At 42.5% G+C, this 18053-nt stretch overlaps 1 protein-coding gene across 1 annotated transcript in view; it reads right to left on the reverse strand.

The window, feature by feature from the left end:
• UGGT2 (UDP-glucose glycoprotein glucosyltransferase 2) overlaps positions 1-18053 on the reverse strand; it is an 89993-nt gene that overhangs the window by 3392 nt on the left and 68548 nt on the right. Inside the window, exons 26-36 of the mRNA XM_066622030.1 lie at positions 15691-15849; positions 15215-15300; positions 10499-10583; positions 10288-10361; positions 8190-8288; positions 7830-7914; positions 6072-6254; positions 4116-4276; positions 3726-3840; positions 3194-3310; positions 191-323 (exon numbers count right to left, since the gene is read on the reverse strand). Of these exons, the coding sequence (XP_066478127.1) occupies positions 191-323; positions 3194-3310; positions 3726-3840; positions 4116-4276; positions 6072-6254; positions 7830-7914; positions 8190-8288; positions 10288-10361; positions 10499-10583; positions 15215-15300; positions 15691-15849 (1297 nt within the window). The remainder of the gene's footprint in view (positions 1-190; positions 324-3193; positions 3311-3725; positions 3841-4115; positions 4277-6071; positions 6255-7829; positions 7915-8189; positions 8289-10287; positions 10362-10498; positions 10584-15214; positions 15301-15690; positions 15850-18053) is intronic.

Here is an 18053-nt window from a genome sequence, read left to right on the forward strand (position 1 = left end):
CACCTCCCCCAGGTTAAGGGCAGCCCCCTTCAGAAATGCCTTCCTTAACCACCTTCAAAATTCTGTAGCTGGAACTGCATTTAATGTAAATTCATTGAGGTTGACAAGAGACAGGCTTCAACCTTTAATTCCCTGCCCCCGCCGCCAAGAGGTCCCTGAGAAGTCTTCATAACATTTTCAAATGCTTCACCTTTTTGAAATGGCTTCTTTTGTTTTCTGATGTGACTTATTAATTTATTTATTTCAGTATCATACTCTGTCCATTCGGGAACTATCCTCATAGCAGCTTCTAGTTTGGGTTCTTTGGTTTTTGGATTGTTGCACTAGAAGATGAAAATAAAACTGTATCACTCATTTAAGAAGCAAACAAAAAGCAGGAAAATAGATCTTCCCATCAACCATGGAGAACATCAAATCCAGACTATAAACACTGGTTGCTGCCATATATGTATTAAGATCAGGGCAAAGGGCCTGCAGAGACTAACCCATGCATTCAGGAACATCTATCTGGTATAGCCCTCTTGCAAATGATCACTTTGGAAAACAAAACCTTACAAGCATTTCACAGGTTACAGATGTCATAGCTTAGCAGGGGAATGAACCTAAATATCTGACGACTCATCACCCAGCCTCCCCCCCCCAGCCATAATTCATATGGAACTTAGATTTGAGATGTAGGGATCACCTCAACACTAAGTCTTAAAATGAGTACTATTTTGGTTCTACAGCAGAGATAATGGCTGAGCTATGCTCATCAGCCACCATTATGCAAATAATTTTGGCCAAAAAAATCCACCTATTAATATTTTACTGGAGAACAGCACACCATGCTTTTCAATCACTGCTCTATTAGGAAGCCTAAACATCTGGGTGATATTCTTTTTATAAACAGGACCATCTGTCACCAGCCCCTGGGAGCCTTCGATCCCACCATTCATCTTTTGCAACTGGCTCATCCCCAGCCAGCTCTTCCTGTCAGCACTACCAACTAACTAAAAGGACCGGAATGTGAATTGGTTAGGAATCTTCAGTAGAAGAACACAGATCTGATAAATATACAAACACTGTGAAGTTCAGTAATTCGCCCTCTTAAAAGAACTTCACAGCTGAATCAAAATGGTCCCAGGTAAGCACTGGAAGACACAAGATACTGCTTTGACATTTTGCCCTTCCTAAGAGCCTCACGCTGACATAGAAGTATAAAAAACAAAACTGCTATCTAATGATTGGCAACTACTTCCAGTCACAGACAAGGGCTTGGGACAATCCCCACTGCCAGTCTGCAAAGGAGAATGATTGCACAGTTCTCTTCATTAGTTAACTGGCCCCTGGGATCCTACCCACAGTGAGACTAGGCACAGCCACGGTCTTCTAGGCTCCCTTGCCTATTCTCCACACCAGGGGTGCCCAAACCCCGGCCCTGGGGCCACTTGCGGCCCTCGAGGACTCCCAATGCGGCCCTCAGGAACACCCCAGTCTTCAATGAGCCTCTGGCCCTCTGGAAACTTGCTGGAGCCCGCACTGGCCCGAAACAACTGCTCTCAGCATGAGGGCGACTGTTTGGCGACTGTTTGACCTCTCACATTAGCTGTGGGATGAGGTCTCCCTCCACTGCTTGCTGATTCACATCTGTGATGCAGTAGCAGCAGCAAAGAAAAGGCCAGCCTTGCCTTGTGTGATGCCTTTTATAGGCCTTGAGCTATTGCAAGACCTTCATTCATTCATATAAGTTCCACCTCTAGTATATTAATTTATGTAAACTCATGTAAATTTATTCAAATTTTAAATGTAAATTCTTTTTCCCCCAGCCCCCGACACAGTGTCAGAGAGATTATGTGGCCCTCTTGCCAGAAAGTTTGGACACCCTTGCTCCACACCATAGGACAGAAATTAATGACTTAGGGCCCAATCCTATGCAGTGCGTGCCGACTCACTTCTGGCGTGCACTGTCACAAACATGCCGTAAGGCTAGTTTGCGGGCCCTAGCGCCAGTGTTCCACCGATGCTAGTCCAGCACTAGCCAGCGCTGCGCTAGCGCTGGCGGAGCACCTGAGCTCCACCGCTCGGTGGTTGTGCGGACTGCTGAGCAGTGGAAAGGTAGGTGTGGGTGTGAGGGAGGCGGCGTTCTGAGGTGCAGGGAGGACGGGGAGGAGGCGTTCCGGGGGAGGAGGCGTTCCGGGGGAGGAAGTGAGGCAGAAGGGAGGTGGGACTGGTGGAGCTTTGCTCCACCAAATCTAGAGCCTTGCACGTTGGGCTGGCCGTCTGACATGGAGGCTCTTCATTCTACACCGACCTATGGGTCTTTGTAGAATTGAGTAGCCCCATTGCGGGGCTTCACGCTTTACCTGGGGAAAGGGGATAAAAGTCCCCTTCCGAGATGAAGGTGGCGGCTGCCTGGAGTGCGCTGGATGCAGTGGCAGCCATTTTTGGCGCCACTGTAGCCCTGCATGCCAGGCAGCTCAGGATTGGGCTGTGAATTATGGAAATATAGCAATCAAAGGGACACAGGGTATCTCAACACCTGAGACACAAAACCCACCCAAAAGAAGGTTTTATATTCTCAGGGAGATCCCACATTCAAATACATCAGTGGTTCCCAACCTGGGGTACATGTACACCCAGGGGTACTTGCCAGGACCTTTAGGGGTACTCAAAAAAAGAGTTGAATATTGGTGGGAAAAGGCAGGCTTGTATTAGAATGTCTTGAGCAGCTGACATGGCAGGAAGGAAGGCAGAGAGCAGGCTGTGAAAACCCCAAAATCTGCTAGTTTCAGATCATCAGTTTGTATATTATCAGATATGGATCAGTAGTTGAAAACATACATCTCAAATAACAGCAACTATAATAATTACAAACATTTTTCTAATACGAGGGGTACAATTTATGGAAATGGGCTGCCAAAGAGCACGCAAAAAATTTTGGGGACCAATGAAATACATGAATAATCTCTCCAGTTCAGTTCACCCACAATGGGGGTGGAGCAAGGATAGGAATAAGCATGTATATCAAGGAGTCACCACCCCTGATCTTACATGACTTGGCTCCCACCCAAGACCTAATGTAGAGATACACTGTTACCCAACAGTTCATAGCAGAATTGTCTTTATGTCCTCAATTAACAATATTCATCATCAGTATTCACTATGAAGTCCTGGCTAAACCCAAACGAGAAGGTTTCATACACTAACTCACCAGATCAATGGTTTTTGCCTTTGCCTTGGATTCATCGTCGCACCAAGTTTCACACCACAACCACTCTTGAGGGAGAGACTTAATAGCCACTTGATGAATCATGTTATTTGGAAGATCCTGAAAAACAACAGCATGAGCCACCAGTTATAATATAGTCATGCAGGCTTCTAAAATGCAAGGTGTGTACTGTGAATGATGGAAGTTGCAGCTGTTACTGAATTAGAACTAGGTCATGTCAATGGGTGGGGAGTGTCTCTTCGGTTTCTTGGAAGTGTAGATGCCACTATTGCAATAAGGAGAAGAATGTTCCCCTGCTGTTCTTTCCATGGCAATACTGGGCAGGAAAAGAAAGTAGGGAGCAAGAGTGAGTTTTGAGAACTGTATCTGGCATTGCCATGTCCCTCTGATTTCCACTGGAGTATCCTACGCTTGTCCCTTTGTCACAATGAAATGTAACCAAGAGACACTAGGGTATTTTTCCAGCTTAAGGTCATGCTTATCTTTGCGATAGACATAATTGGTTGAAATGTACCTGATCTAGGTTGGATAGACTGTTCGGATCCTGACTTAGTGCCTGGTATTGACCTCTAAGTCGGTCTCCTGCAGCAATCTTTCGGAACCTCTTCAAATCCACAACATATAAAGCACTATAAAAATGAGTAAGATTTGTAGCAACACATTAGGATATATTCCTTTGCACCCGAGAAAATGGTAAAGACAAAGTCAAAATGTTTCTCCTGTAAATGCTAGCTAAAGTATATATGAGGAACTACCAAAATATATACTGAACTGTCTAGTTGCCCTTCAAGAGATCTACCCTTAATAAATCTACTCTTAAGCAATAAATACGACACTCGTAACATTGTAACACACTATAGAAGGGTGTACTAGTGAGAAAGATGGTCTTGCTTAGTTCTCATACCTGATATGGTACTTCCTTTTTCCAAGCTGTGTAGCCCAGTACCCAGACTTCCAGAAACGGTAGCCATCCATTTCTGTACGACTGTCACAGAAAGGAGTGTAACCATATGGTGCTCCTTTCAGGTTTATATCCCTGAGTTCTTTCAGATCACTTCTTACAATCTAGATAGTGGGGGGGGGGGGGGGAGAGAGAGAGAGAGAGGATGGTATGTCAATAGAGCAGAGATTTTGTGGCACAGAAGCATCTAGGCCATATTTTGCCATATGCTGGATGACACTTAGAGCAGCTGTCTCTAAGTTTCCTTCAGTGAAAAGGGTGATATTTCACACAATAGCTCAGTGCTTGATGTTTAGCTATGTCATTAAAACTATATCCCAAAGACTCCTACCAGAAACAGGACATGGGCAGGAGCTTCAACATGTTGTCCAAAAGTATTTCTTGTTTTTCCTTAACCTTCATAATATTCCCAAAATAGAAGGAAAAAAAGACACTTCCTTAGTTGTTTCGCATGAGTAATATTTATTCCTCATGTGAAACATTTAACTTAAAACCTCATTTAAACTTAAAACCTTCAAAAAGTATTTTTTTTGTCGTGCTTTTCTTGGGGGGGGGGGGAAGAAATAGGGCCTGTCTGTTTTGTCTCTTAGCCCATGTCAAGTTCAGCCACCCAACAGATTGCTCATTCTTAAAAAGAGACATAAAAGGCTCATCTTAACTGTGTCTTAAACATTTGCATGGGGAAAAATATTGCATATAATATAGGATTCCACCTATATGTTGAGTTTCATTCAGCTATTAATAGGCCTGTATGCATCAACTTGTAGACCAGTATTTATATTTTAAAAGTTGATTTCATGCCCACATGCTCCAAGCCTGACAGTCGCTTCAGTGGCATCCCAACTAGAAAACTAAGAGGGGTGCAGACAGTAACTGGGTTTCCTCTAGAAGCCTCACCAAAGATCAACTATGGGGCATGCAAGTCACCGAGCTGAGCAGATAAACTTGCTTTGCAGACCATTTTGGGTCAAGAACCCAAAGCAGACAGATTAGGGTGTTATCCAAAGACACATGCTGAGTAGTAGAAATTAGCCTTCCTGTCACTGAGATGCAGTTCAGGTATGGGGTGAATCATGGAAGCTGCACATTACACAACAGCTGCTGTTATTTTAAGGTAGTGGACTGGAATTTTGGGTATCTGGTTAGAAGAACAAAGCTGTATCCCCCCCCCCAATTTGTATTTTATGAGGTTTCTGAAAACCACACACAGGAACAAACACTACACAATAATTGTTTCAAGGCTATCTGCATTTCCCTGAGAACATAACTGCCACAGTCCATTCGTCCAGCACACATCTAGTGTTGGATACGGCACAAAGGACATAAAAAAATCATTATGGAATTTCATGCCAACTTCCAAATGGAAGAGGTTTAGGAATGTATCACAGGAGAACAAGAAAGCCAGCTTGGGGGAACAGGTATTGATGGAGCTATTCCCTACAGATGACCACATACTGTATCATAAATACTACATTCTCCATGGTTATCAATTCTGTTTAGTCATTTTCTGTCAAAGTACAGAGTATGGAGGACAAGTTTATTCAAGCAGAAGAGTCGCAAAGATTTACCTAAACTTGATTCTTGATAGATGCTGCAGGTTTATAGGCTCTCCCACAACACTTCCCTTCACCCCGAGCACGAGCACATCAGGGAGAAGTGGAACCCTCTTCCTATAGCTCTGAATGTGTAGGAGGTGGGATTTGGGTTTCTTCCCTTGTGTGAGAGAGCATTCAAATTTGCCCCACTTACAGACTCCAGTGGCACCATTTAGGAATAGCTTTATCACATGATCAGGCTGATCTGGCCTGAGCCAACATATTCAGGTGTATTGGGGGAGAGGACTCTAAACCAATGTGGATCAGAACTGTTTATACACTTTCTTAAAATGGGGCTTTTTACCTGATCAGCATCCACAAATATTATTTTATCCACAGCCAATGGGAAAAGAACATCCAGGAAGAGAATTTTGTAACCCCAGATGATTCTTTGCTTTTCTCTCTGCTGGTGAAGCCAGCGGGGCCATTTGTATTGCACAAGTTCGTACTGGAAACCATATTTTTCTGCCATGTAAGGAATAACCTCCTACAAAAAGAAAAACTATGCACACGTTATTGCCAAAACAAATGACGATCAAGGTCATACAGGAAACAGGAGGTCAGAAATACAAACACAAATGAAATGAAAGAAATACAACCATGAGAAAAATACATTCAGGTGGCCCATTTCTATTTCGAAAGCAAGGGTGACTGACTTCTATATTCTTGGAAGTCATTCTATTTTCCTGATGCTTGTCAGAACCATCCAACCCAAACAGAGAGTCAAGAAAAATATTAAAGTTGGCAGCATCCTGTTAGAAATACTTTACAGGTACAGTGCCTCCAATAGCATGAAGTTATCCATAGATGACTCTATCTAAGTGAATGTGCTTGCAACTGTATGTGTGTCGCACAGAAGAGAGAGAAATTAATATTAATAATTAATAATTAATATTAATAATTAATAATTAATTATTATTATTTCATTAATAAAATTAATGAAAGATTAGGAGGCAGATTGGATGTGAGATTTTATCTTTCCAGAATGTGAATGGAATAGCAATGTAATAAAATATATATGAAATGTCACAGAGATCACATGCACAGACTATGATTGTCACTGTGAGGTTAAACAGAATCAGAGATCAGGGTCTCAAATCATGTGCTTTCTCCACCTCTAGGTGGAAACCAAACCATAGTTTCAGATGTTGGCCTGCAATCTAAACCCAGAGCAAATTACAATTCTCAAGTTCAAAAATATGGGAAAACATAGCTTCTTCCAAAGTGAAAGGGGAAGCTTTTAATTGCCTCCCCATGCAGGGAGACAGGGAGTGCACAAGCTCAGGTGAGTCCTTTCAAGACTGCCCATCTTCTTAATATCAAACCATGGCACCCAAGTCTTATTCTTCCCTAACAAGCAATGCTGAGCAATCCTTCCTTCCTTCCCCTCAGATAAAAGTACATTAGGCATGAACTTGGCCTGCAGGCATTCAGTTGTGCATCTCCGGTCTAGATAAGGCTATTCTCACCTGGAAATGCTTTCTCCTTCCAAATTCTTAAAGCTGTTTACGAATTCTCACAAAGCAGGCACTTACTGAGCCTTCACTGTAGCTAATACCAGTGCTGATATAGATTCCTTAGCTGCAGTTGGGGGATGGGGCTTGGGATCCCATGGTCCACCCCAATCTCTTAACCATGGTTAAAACACTGGCCCTGTTGTGTGTGAACTAGATGTTCTCTTTGTTAGTCTTTCAGAGTCAACTAGTCTTTCAGAGTCAGTTGATACTGGAGTTTATACATCTACAATTTTAAGTTACAGAATCTTTCACAAGACTCATCAGAAGTGTCTTTTATCGGAGAAAGGGGAACAAGACCCATTAGACCTGATAGCAAAACAGCACAGAAAGCAGTTAAGGACATCCCCATTAAAAGTTCAATACAAAGCTGGCATTTAAATTTGAAAAAAATGTAGCAATTTTACCTTATGTAACTTCTAATTCATAATGCCAGAAATGAAGTCAGAATTGACACTAACACCTTTCAGCTCAAAGAGCCAAGCACTGCTACTTATTGTGAAACTTCACAAAAGGTGCTGTATTTAAGATAAAGATATTGTGCTTACTTTAAATGTAGGTGACAGGTAATTCTTCAGAAACCAAAATTTAACGGGTGTCTTGGTGTGGCGCAAAACCGAGAGCATCATGATTCTGGGAAATAAAAAAATTCAGTTGATGGGTACATTAGTGTATATGAAACATCCTACTGCTACAATATGCTGGAAAGCAACTTTTTGAGATTTTTTTCATAGCTAGATAAAAAAAATTCAGTAACAAGCCTGCAACTGCATAACTCTTGCTCATATATAGTCTGAGTAAGTTGGCTCTCAATGTCCATAAGCCTTGGTCTATTCTTCACTTCCAAGATTAAAATACAGATTAGCAAAATGTTCTTTACTAAAATACAATAAAAGAGTTCCATCTACCTTAAAAAGCGTTCATATAAGTGGCCAGAAGCAACAGAAAAAATGTTTAATGTATCCATTTTCTTCTCCCTTTCTTCTGCTGGAAATTCACCAGGAGAGCTTCAAAAGAATAATTATGATTTAGCTTGCATTTAAGAAAAGGGAGAAAAGTGGCACATAAATAGAAGGAATAAATATATATTATTGTTCCACAAAAACAAAGACAACCTCTCAAACCCCTCCATGCAAATATTGAATTGATCAAGAGCCAAGAAAAGCAATTAAAATAAGTTGCAGTTGACTCAGCCTTAACCCTACCCATGCAACTTGGCACAAAGGTATTGGGTGCAACCCAGCCAAAATGAAGTCCTTATAATCTAATCCATTTTGGAGTGGAAACATAAGCATGCACTTTGCTCTCCTATTAATTTCAACTGGGTTTATAAGGACTCAGTCTTGTCAGGATCGAGCCTGTTGTTAATACATTCTGCATTACATTTTGTTTCTCCAGACTGCCAAACTGAAACGGGACACAATGAATGAACAATACAGATGATTTCTTGACAAGTTAAATGGTGTCAAAGAACTCATTCAAAAATGAAACGAAAATATCCCTGATTAAAAATCATGTGACTCTGCATTAATGAGCACTTAGCGAGTGGAACCTGATAACAGTACTGCCAGAAATACAATACAGATCCACTGAAACTTTTCACACTCCTGACAATGTCACAATATTTTAGATACATTATTCCCCAAGTGCAGCAGTTCCCAAATTTACTGGCTGCTGAGGCGCCCGTGGAACCTGGAAGTGAGTGGCGGTGGTGCGACTTGTCACATGATGATGTCACCAGTCACTCACTTCCAAGTTTGGAAGGTGTCACAAGCCTCTAAACAGTGGTAGGAGGGTCAGGGCTGGCGGGAGGGCTCCCCCCAGAGTACGGTCTTCACATGCTGCAGCTCTGCCCACTATGCTGAGCCTCCTGCTGTCGTATGGAGGCTCACACAGTCTTCTCCCTGCTGAGGCAGCAGGTGGTCTGCGATGCCTCGGCAAGTGCCTCACGACACCCCAGGGAGTCATGATGCACGCTTTGGGATCTGCTGTCCAAGTGGAGTTTGACAAAGGAAGCCTCACTGGGTGGGCTGCTCAGCTATTGTCAGTATAATGTGGCATATTGGGAATATACAACAAGTTGTGCAGACTAGGTTATGTAACTCGCTTACAGTCAGGCACTCTGACCTATCAAACCGGAGACAAATTGTGTATCAGGTTATATACAAAACAGTTGTGTAAAAAACACCAAAACAAAACCAAGGATACCTGTTATCAATTCCTGCCTTCCTTTGCCTCTGTCCTTCCTATCTTGTTTAGAAAACTATACCTCTGGGACAGGAATACATATTTCTCACTTCTCTGTAGCTCTTCACATGCTACTGCTACCTTATGCCAAATACTGCTGCATTTATACTCTGTAAAATTCACTTTATTATTTACACCTAAATGAAAATGATGTGTGAATTTAAGAATCCAAATTGGAAATCCTGGTCTCCAAGGCTTGATGGCCAAGCACATCTGTCTTCATGTATCCTTCAGTCCCGTCCCCCCCATGATTTCCATCTAGGTTAGTGGCATTATACTTGCCTTGTTTAGAATACTTATATACTGCTTTTCAACAACAACAAAAAAGTTCTCAAAGTTGTCTACATAGCAAAGGAACAAGAAAATTATTCCATGTTCCAAGGGCACTCACTACACAAAAACACCACAAGGGGTACACCAACCACTAACTTTCCTATGCTGGTATGAATTGGGATAGTTTTGTAGATGCCTGCCGTGTATAGATATATCTGATGTATATAGATGTATAGATGTATAGCCTGCCGTGCTGTAGATATATCTATAAAAAGCAGAGAACAGGACAATCACATGCCTCAGACAAGCCAGTTCTATCAAAGCACAAACTAATCTAGCTAGTGAAGAAATTTCTTATATAGGAACAATGCCCAACATCTTCCTCAAGAATCTGACTGCAGCTAATTCAAAGTAATCAACTATGAATTACTGTCAGAGAAGAGCCAAGTGAGTGGGTTTGGCCCACATGCACATAAATCCATTTACCTTGCAATGGCATCCCCTTCTCCTACGGCGTCGCTCAGGAGCTCTTCATTAATTTCACCAGGCTTTTTCTGTACCTACACAATTAAATTAAGCACTGTTGTCAGGATTCATAAAGCACCAGCCAGCATCATTACTACGCATGCTGAGCTTTAACCTCATTGAAAAGGAAAAAAAAAAATTCATTCCCATAAGGATTTATTAGAATACATACTTGGACTTTGATGATTGTACTTCTGAAACTATTTAATGCTACAATAACCTCGTCTTGAACTCCAGAAGAATCAGCTCCTTCATGTCTAGGAGACAGAGGGGGGAAAGTCAGTTGTTTAACTTCAGCCAAAAATATTCATATTCATTAAAAACAAATCATAGTTTTTAAAGTTACAACACAGAGAAAGTAGAACAGCACGTTCAGATGAGGAAGAAGCCCTCCTCCTTCAGAGTCTTTATTGTACCAGCTTACCAATTTGGAAAGTTTTCCACATTAATACCTTTCCTGAAGTGGCTGCTAGCAGGAAACTAGACTCAAGGAAATTTAGAAGGAGAAAAGGGTTCATACTGAATTTTAGGAAATAAGTTGGTTCACAGAGCATAAGAGAATTATGATAAGATTACACACAACAGCTGAATTTTAGGACTGAAGTCGTTCCATTGAAGACTACCTGCCATAATACCACATATTTGAGATATCAGTATCTGGAAGCCACAGGCTCAGCATCTTAATTCTCAACAGAAAACAAGTAGCTGAACCTCTCACAGGAACAATTCTAATCACATCAAACAGGAACAAGTAGCTTTTGGGGAAGGAGGACAACTGTTTCCAAGTCCATCTGCCAAGCCCCCAGAGCACAAACTACTAACATCAAGATCTTCCCCAAGCATATCTATATGGAAAAGACTGGATTCTCACATAAAATGCAGCTTATTGATTCCTTCTCAGAGTCCCTTTGGTTGTCATAGCAAAGAACCATCTGGCAATTTTTGCAAACACTTCTCTGTAAACCTAACAACTCTTCCTAAGATCAGGTAAGCAGAGCTAGTATATTAGTAAGAGAGACATCTCACAAGTGGATGATTTTACCAGCTGTAGCACAATGAGTAGCAGCCAGACAATTTTTTTACAGTAAAAGCAATAGCCCCTGCTATAGTAATCCATTAATGATTTCACATGCCTTGATCTGCTTTAGGGAGGGAGATTAGACCAAATACATGTAATTTTATTTCTTCTCCATCCAATATGTAGCTAATCCATCCACAGGCTAGTCCATACACTTGCCAAACCAAGATTTATTTATTTATTTTGCAGGAGAGGGAGCAGATAAATTATCTTTCCCAGGGACAGAATAGACACTGCATGCACATACTTGATTGATGCAATCATTTCCCTCTATCCCTCCCCTTAAATATAACTGTTTTCCTCCCAATAGGAGGATAACAGAAGCAGAGATAAATGGTATGTAGTTAAATATAGGTTAATGCATCCCACTAAGAGGGAATGCTAGACATAAAAAACAAGAACACTTTCATTATATTTGTTGACTATATTTATTATGCTGTATTATGATGCCTTTGTAGGGTCCCTGCCCTGGAGGGGCCTGGAGCAGGCTTGTTCCACCCCCAGGGAGGCCTCAGATTGGCTGGAGGGGGAGGGGGTTCCAGCACCCTTGTCCTCCTCCCTAGCAGAGCTGCCAAACCTGGCCTAGGAGCAGGAGCTGTTGACCTCACAGCTCCCTGCTTCACACTGACTACCTCTCATCCCTGGCCTCCCTGTTTTATGGAGCAAGCCCGCCCCTTTGGCCCCTCCCCTTCCTCCAGGTGGGGCAGAAAAGGCCTTTCCTGTTCCTGGATTGTTTCCTGCAATGTTCCTTGTTTGCCCTGCCAGCCTCCTCTGGCTGGTTGGGGTGAGCCAACTTTCTTTGCCCCCTTCAAGGGCAGGGAAGCCTCCCCACCCTGGGCATGGGGTGCCTGCTCCAGGGTAAGGCGGGGGTCAGGGCATCTGGGAGGGGCCCCGACAGCCTTCAAAAACAAAAACAGCAAAAGACTAGACTCCCAGTAGCTGAAAGCACCCACAAACTCTCCAGCCCTGTCTTACAGATTATGGCCAATTACTTACTTGCATCTCTGGGGTTCAGGAAGACCAAAACTCTTTTAGCTATTTTTCTGTATTGCACCTACTGCTATAATGACTTGAATCTCATTGGATCTTTCCATACTAGGAGCGGAATCCTATCCTGCGCTGGAACCGGCAAGCCAAGAGGCTTGAGCTGTATCCAGTGCAGAATTGCGGCCAGAAGCAGCTTAGCCAGAGGCATGAGGAAAATTTTCCCCTTACCCCTGGGTAAGGGCTGCAGGTCCCAATAGGTCTCTTTGGACTTGTGCCACCTTTTCAGGTGGCGCGAGTCTGAGGACGGAGCAGCTTGAAGCTGCTCCATTCTCCCAAAGAACGGGGCTTGGGATCCAGCATACCCGCCAGATCCCAGCCCCGCCTCCCCCTCTCTGCTCCCCCTGACCCCGGGGCCGCCTACCACCCATCCTCCCTCCACCCAAGAACGCCTCCCTCACTCCTCCTCCCCGCCTCCCCCATGCCTACCTTTCATCCTTGCATCGGCTCATTCAAGCCGATGCAAGTATCTGGGGGAAAGCCGGTGCGGAGGTTTATGTCAGCCTCCACAGGCCGGCGCTTCTCGGAGTGCCAGCCTGGCTTCCCCTCGAGAAGGCACAAACGTGCTTTACGTTTAACATGTTAAGTTCTGATTGCACCCTAAAGCTATATTGATAGCTAATCCTAGTTTCTTAACTCTTACTACTACTATGTGTTAAACTCACAGAACACATGGAAGACGCTGATTTTTTTAAAAGGCTTGCTTTTGCTTCATTATTGAGCATCTTGCATTATCCCCCCAAGAGATGTGTTTCAGAATGCACTTTTTAAAATGTATTTTAAAAGCCAAGTGCTGAAATGAGACAAAACAAGCTGCCACCCAATATCTTTTGTATTGAAACATCAATACATTTTTCAGAAAAACTAACCAACTTCTAGAATTAAAAGGTACAAATTACTCAGAATCTAGTATCACAAACACTCCCCCAAACACACTTATTGCCGTTTTTTATTTCCTAGGGGACTAGCTCTTTCTGACAGATTTGGACATAATTACATCCTGAGCCATAGCTGACAGAAAATTTATATGCACCCAATCAAGATGTTTCTGCATGATACTGAGAAATATAAACAGTTGAAGGAAATACTTAATTTCTAAATTATATTGTCATCCCCGCCTGCAGCATAAAGCTGTTTGACAACTATCCATACCCTCGGCTGAAAAAACCTATTTTTGTTTTTCAGTTGTTAACAATTCCACTGCATTTGTCAAGTATGTCAGACATAGTTTTCATGTTTTAATAGCTCATAGTTATCCTTAGAGAGAAGCAATCCTCAATACAAAGAAAGATTAGAGTGTTTTAGCAGAAGAAACATTTTTGAGAACATCAACACCACAATGTTGAAAATGTGGGATGTTTTAATTCATGTTGGGACACAGAATCTTTCCATTGTTTTAAGTATTATCTACCTCAAGCCTTTTAATAAGACTCTGAAGATTTTAAAAACCGTATTTATAAAAGCAGTCTGTGAGACATGTAGGTTCAAGTGTTGGTAGGGACCAACCCAACCCTGCAGCTGAAGAAGCAGCAAGTTCCTTGAGCAGAGGGGGCAACACAATGGCACACCACCACGAAACACAGCGGGACATAACCTACAAGTTTCTTTTAGTGATATTTCTCCAGACACAAGGAAGTGCAATAGACTTGAAGATACATATCAGGACGTAGCACCAGAATGGCTTTCTGGGATCATGGAGCCCCAGGACCAGGAATATTCTGGGGTGACATTGTCCCAGTTTGAACTGTTTGTAAATTCCCTTCTTTAGCATCCCTGGTGGTGCAGAGAATCTGTGTTTGACATGCAGAGCTTCTGGTCTGAGCCCCATGGTGCCCAACTAGATTATAAATAGAGAAGCACAGGATTGGATTACAAATGAATCGTAATAATCAGACTGAAACCCTGTCAACTTGAGATGCCAAATTTAGATCTGCCGTCATCTGAAGCAGCACATCATAAGAAATTCTGGTTTACAGGTGCAGCTGCTTCAAAATGACGATCGTTGTCATGAATAGTGCCACCATAATGTCTAAACAGCAGAGGTGGCTTTTTTAAAAAAAGAGAATTAATTATGCAAAGAAAGTTAGTAACCTGAAAGCTAATGCATTCTGGAAAATTTCTGATTACACTCTACATCCACAAGCCAACCCACCAGTTAAGGACGCTTCGTTCCAAGGAAATTGGTAGGATTTAATGCACTGAAGTTGGATTGTGTCTGTGTATATATAATTATGAAAAAAAATCTCAGCTAAAGTAATGTGCACTCATAAATGTTGAGTCTTGCAACCTGCATAAACTATGGAAAGCAAGCACATTTGCATATATTTGCATTTTAAAATGTAATTGATTTTGTTTCTGAAGCTCTCTCTTAAAAGTAAAAATTAGCAAGGTGCTGAATTCCATGGCTGCAACAAGAGCAGGGTATAATGGAACACTTGTTGGATTAAGGTTTGCTTTACACTGCAAGATTGTCAAATTCCCACTTCAGGTGGTGTGGAAAGAATAGGAATGCTACCCAAGCTCTTGTTTAAATAACAGCAGCTTTGGGAATATCACTTTGGCAAGAGGGAGAAGATGCATGAAGGCGAGCAAGTAGTCAAAATGACATGCCAAGACTAAATTGCTGGATAACAATATTACTGAATATAAGATATAACGTCTTATATCAATGACTTTCACTGCTTCCCTTCAGCACTTCCACCACCTTACTTAAAAATGCTTAGAAAAATTTGAAGTTGCAACACTCAGAGATAGATTAGGACTTACTTAAATATTTGGTAGATATCTTCAGATCTTCCTTCACGGAGTCTCAAAATCCAAGCACCTGGGTTTGCTTTTAATTGAAAATATCCCTAAGAAGTAAAAACACAGGGGTTTTAAAGGAAAGGCGCCCTGCTTACATAAGGGCCCTTCCCACACAGCTCCAAGCTGCTGTGGGCACCTGAGCAATGGCCTTACCCAACCCAGCACAGGCCTTTACCTCATCTATGTTTCTTGCTCTGGCCCTCCTGGGAGGGGTAGAAGGAGCCACCCATGCCTGCCACTAATGGGCACCTTTTGCACGGTGGGCTCCTTCCTACACTCTCAGTCTTGTCTAGTACTCTCAAAAGGTGTTGTGAAAAGAGATCCCAGCCAATGATTGTGGTCTGAAAGGTGCCAGATTATTGGAAGTCGACTGTTGAAGTTTCTGGGTAGCTGATGATCATTTCCAAATTATGTATATTTTATCAGCCAGTACTTACCAGGTTGGCCATCACAATGGTATCAACCTTAACAGGATTATTCTTTGTTCCCAGAGTAAACTGTAATCCACGAGGTGGCTGACCAGTGGACACATCAAAACAATGCCCTTCCAGCAACAAGTACTCCAATTCATACTCTGCCGCAACAACATCCTCCACCTGTGAAAATACAACAACCCCTCTAAGAAGAAAAGGCACTTCAATAGGAAGCTTGAGCTTCAGTCTTGCGTACAGTTACTCATGTTGAATTTCACTGAAATTCATGGACTTCATCCGTATTTCCATAATGGAATTAACCCATAATAGAACCTCAGTTTTACAGTACTCAAATCCTGCATTTCAAACAGAAGAATGCAGGACTAGGTGTTCTCCGCTCAGCTGAAACTGTGAAAGGGAGGAAGCACCTTTCCAGGAGCAGTCTGAATAGTTGTTGACACTGCAATAGCAGCATACTGGTGTGAGTCACCTCACTCCATGCCATTGAAAAGAAAGGGCAAATAAGGAGGACCTCTGTGGACATGGGGAACATGCCTTTTTGTCTCATGGGGGAAGATTCACATCGAAAGGTGCAGGGAAAGACATGGCTTGCCTCTCAGAAACACAAAAGTCTGAGGTGCTACTACTTGGTATTTTATTTACAGGATGGAAGGTATAGAAGAGAAAAGGAAGGAGCAGTAGCGGAGACTTGGATTCCGAAGGACTATTCCATCTGGCTGCCTTTTGTCCACTTTGTTCTAGGTTGTGGTCATGTCTTCGGTGGGGTCCACAAAGACACCTCTTGAAGGCTCCTGGCCCAACAGTCCAGTCTGCCTTGAAAAGAAGCAACAGGAGTTATGGAGCCAAGGAGTCAGCCATGCTCAGGGATGTCAAGGAAGCCCCAACTGTGGAGATGGATCAGGGTGCAGCTTAGCCCCCTTCCCACATACCCTCTCAAGCCTTGTGGGGAGAAAGGCAACCCTAGCACCATCCATTTAGAGTGCTGTGCAAATGGCCTGTAATCCCCCACACCCCATAATAAAAGTTTGTTGTTGTACCTTCACCCTCACCTCCATTTTCTATCCTGGTGGATCACTTAAGCTGCGTCACTGGCCACTGCACATGGTCCCAGCGCACATGACAGCTTCCCCCAAAGTTGTGCATGTGAATGGGCACACCTGAAGAGCACATTTCACATTTGCTCCAGCAACACTTAATCTCCCCTGACTAGTCTAAGGCAGCCACTGTACAAATGAGGAACTGCTGATTAAAGGAAATAGCTGCAGCTCTTGTCGAGCTAGGTGGTGCAAGGAGCAGTTAATAGCCCCTGCTTCATTTGCCATTCCAAAGCATAGGGTAGGACTACATGACAACCCATCAGTCCACAAAACCCTCTCTTGCTGCTGCAGAATTGTTGACCATCCTGACCGTTACTGGAAGAGAGGTTCTTCTCTTCCTCAGAACTCCTTGCCACATGTTTTCTCATTTGAAGAGCCCCATGTTACATATTTAGCAGAAACAGAAGAAATAATTTAGCTTACTTTAGTTCTGACATTTAATAATTAGAAAAATTGGTGAATCCTCACCAAGAGGTGCAAAGTCAAACTCTTTCCTGAAGTCATTTAGGAATATTAAAATTAATAGAAACAAGAATTTAATTTCATTTTACAGTTTTTATTTTATCTGATCCTCAATTTATATTTAAAACATCTAGGGCGCAATCCTAACCCCTTATGTCAGGTCTTTCCAGCACTGACTTAAGGGCAATGCAGCTCCGAGATAAGGGAACAAGCATTCCCTTACTTTGAGGAGGCCTCTGTGAGTGACACCCAACTGCAGGATGCAGCACACTTCCCATTGCTGGAAAGTACTGACATAAGGGGTTAGGACTGCACCCTTACTGTGCTTCTCTTCTTCACACTGGACAATTCTATGCCAACAGCATACAATTCAGCTGGAGCACTTCCCATTTACAACTTACCTTAGTCCAAATATTTTATGTGCATCTTAAGCATCTTGGCTTCAAATACTGAGAGTTTTCAGGCTGACTACATCATTGCCGTATTTCTCTAACCCAGTGGGTCTCACACATCTAGCACTGGGACCCACTTTTCAGAATGAGAATCTGTCAGAGCCCACCGGAAGTGATGTCATGACCAGATGTGACATCATCAAGCAGGAAAATTTTTTAACAATCCTAGGCTGCAATCCTACCCACACTTACCCAGGAGTAAATCCCATTTACTATCATTGTTAAAAGAACTCGTACATAGTAGCTTGTTAAAAGTACAGGTCTGTAACATTTCCCCAAATGCAGTCACATACCATGTTAGCATCAAATCTAATATATTAAAAATAAAATATCTAAATGAATGGGGACCCACCTG

This window comes from Tiliqua scincoides, chromosome 3 (genome assembly GCF_035046505.1).
Source record: "Tiliqua scincoides isolate rTilSci1 chromosome 3, rTilSci1.hap2, whole genome shotgun sequence".
Classification (NCBI taxonomy): Eukaryota; Metazoa; Chordata; class Lepidosauria; order Squamata; family Scincidae; genus Tiliqua; species Tiliqua scincoides.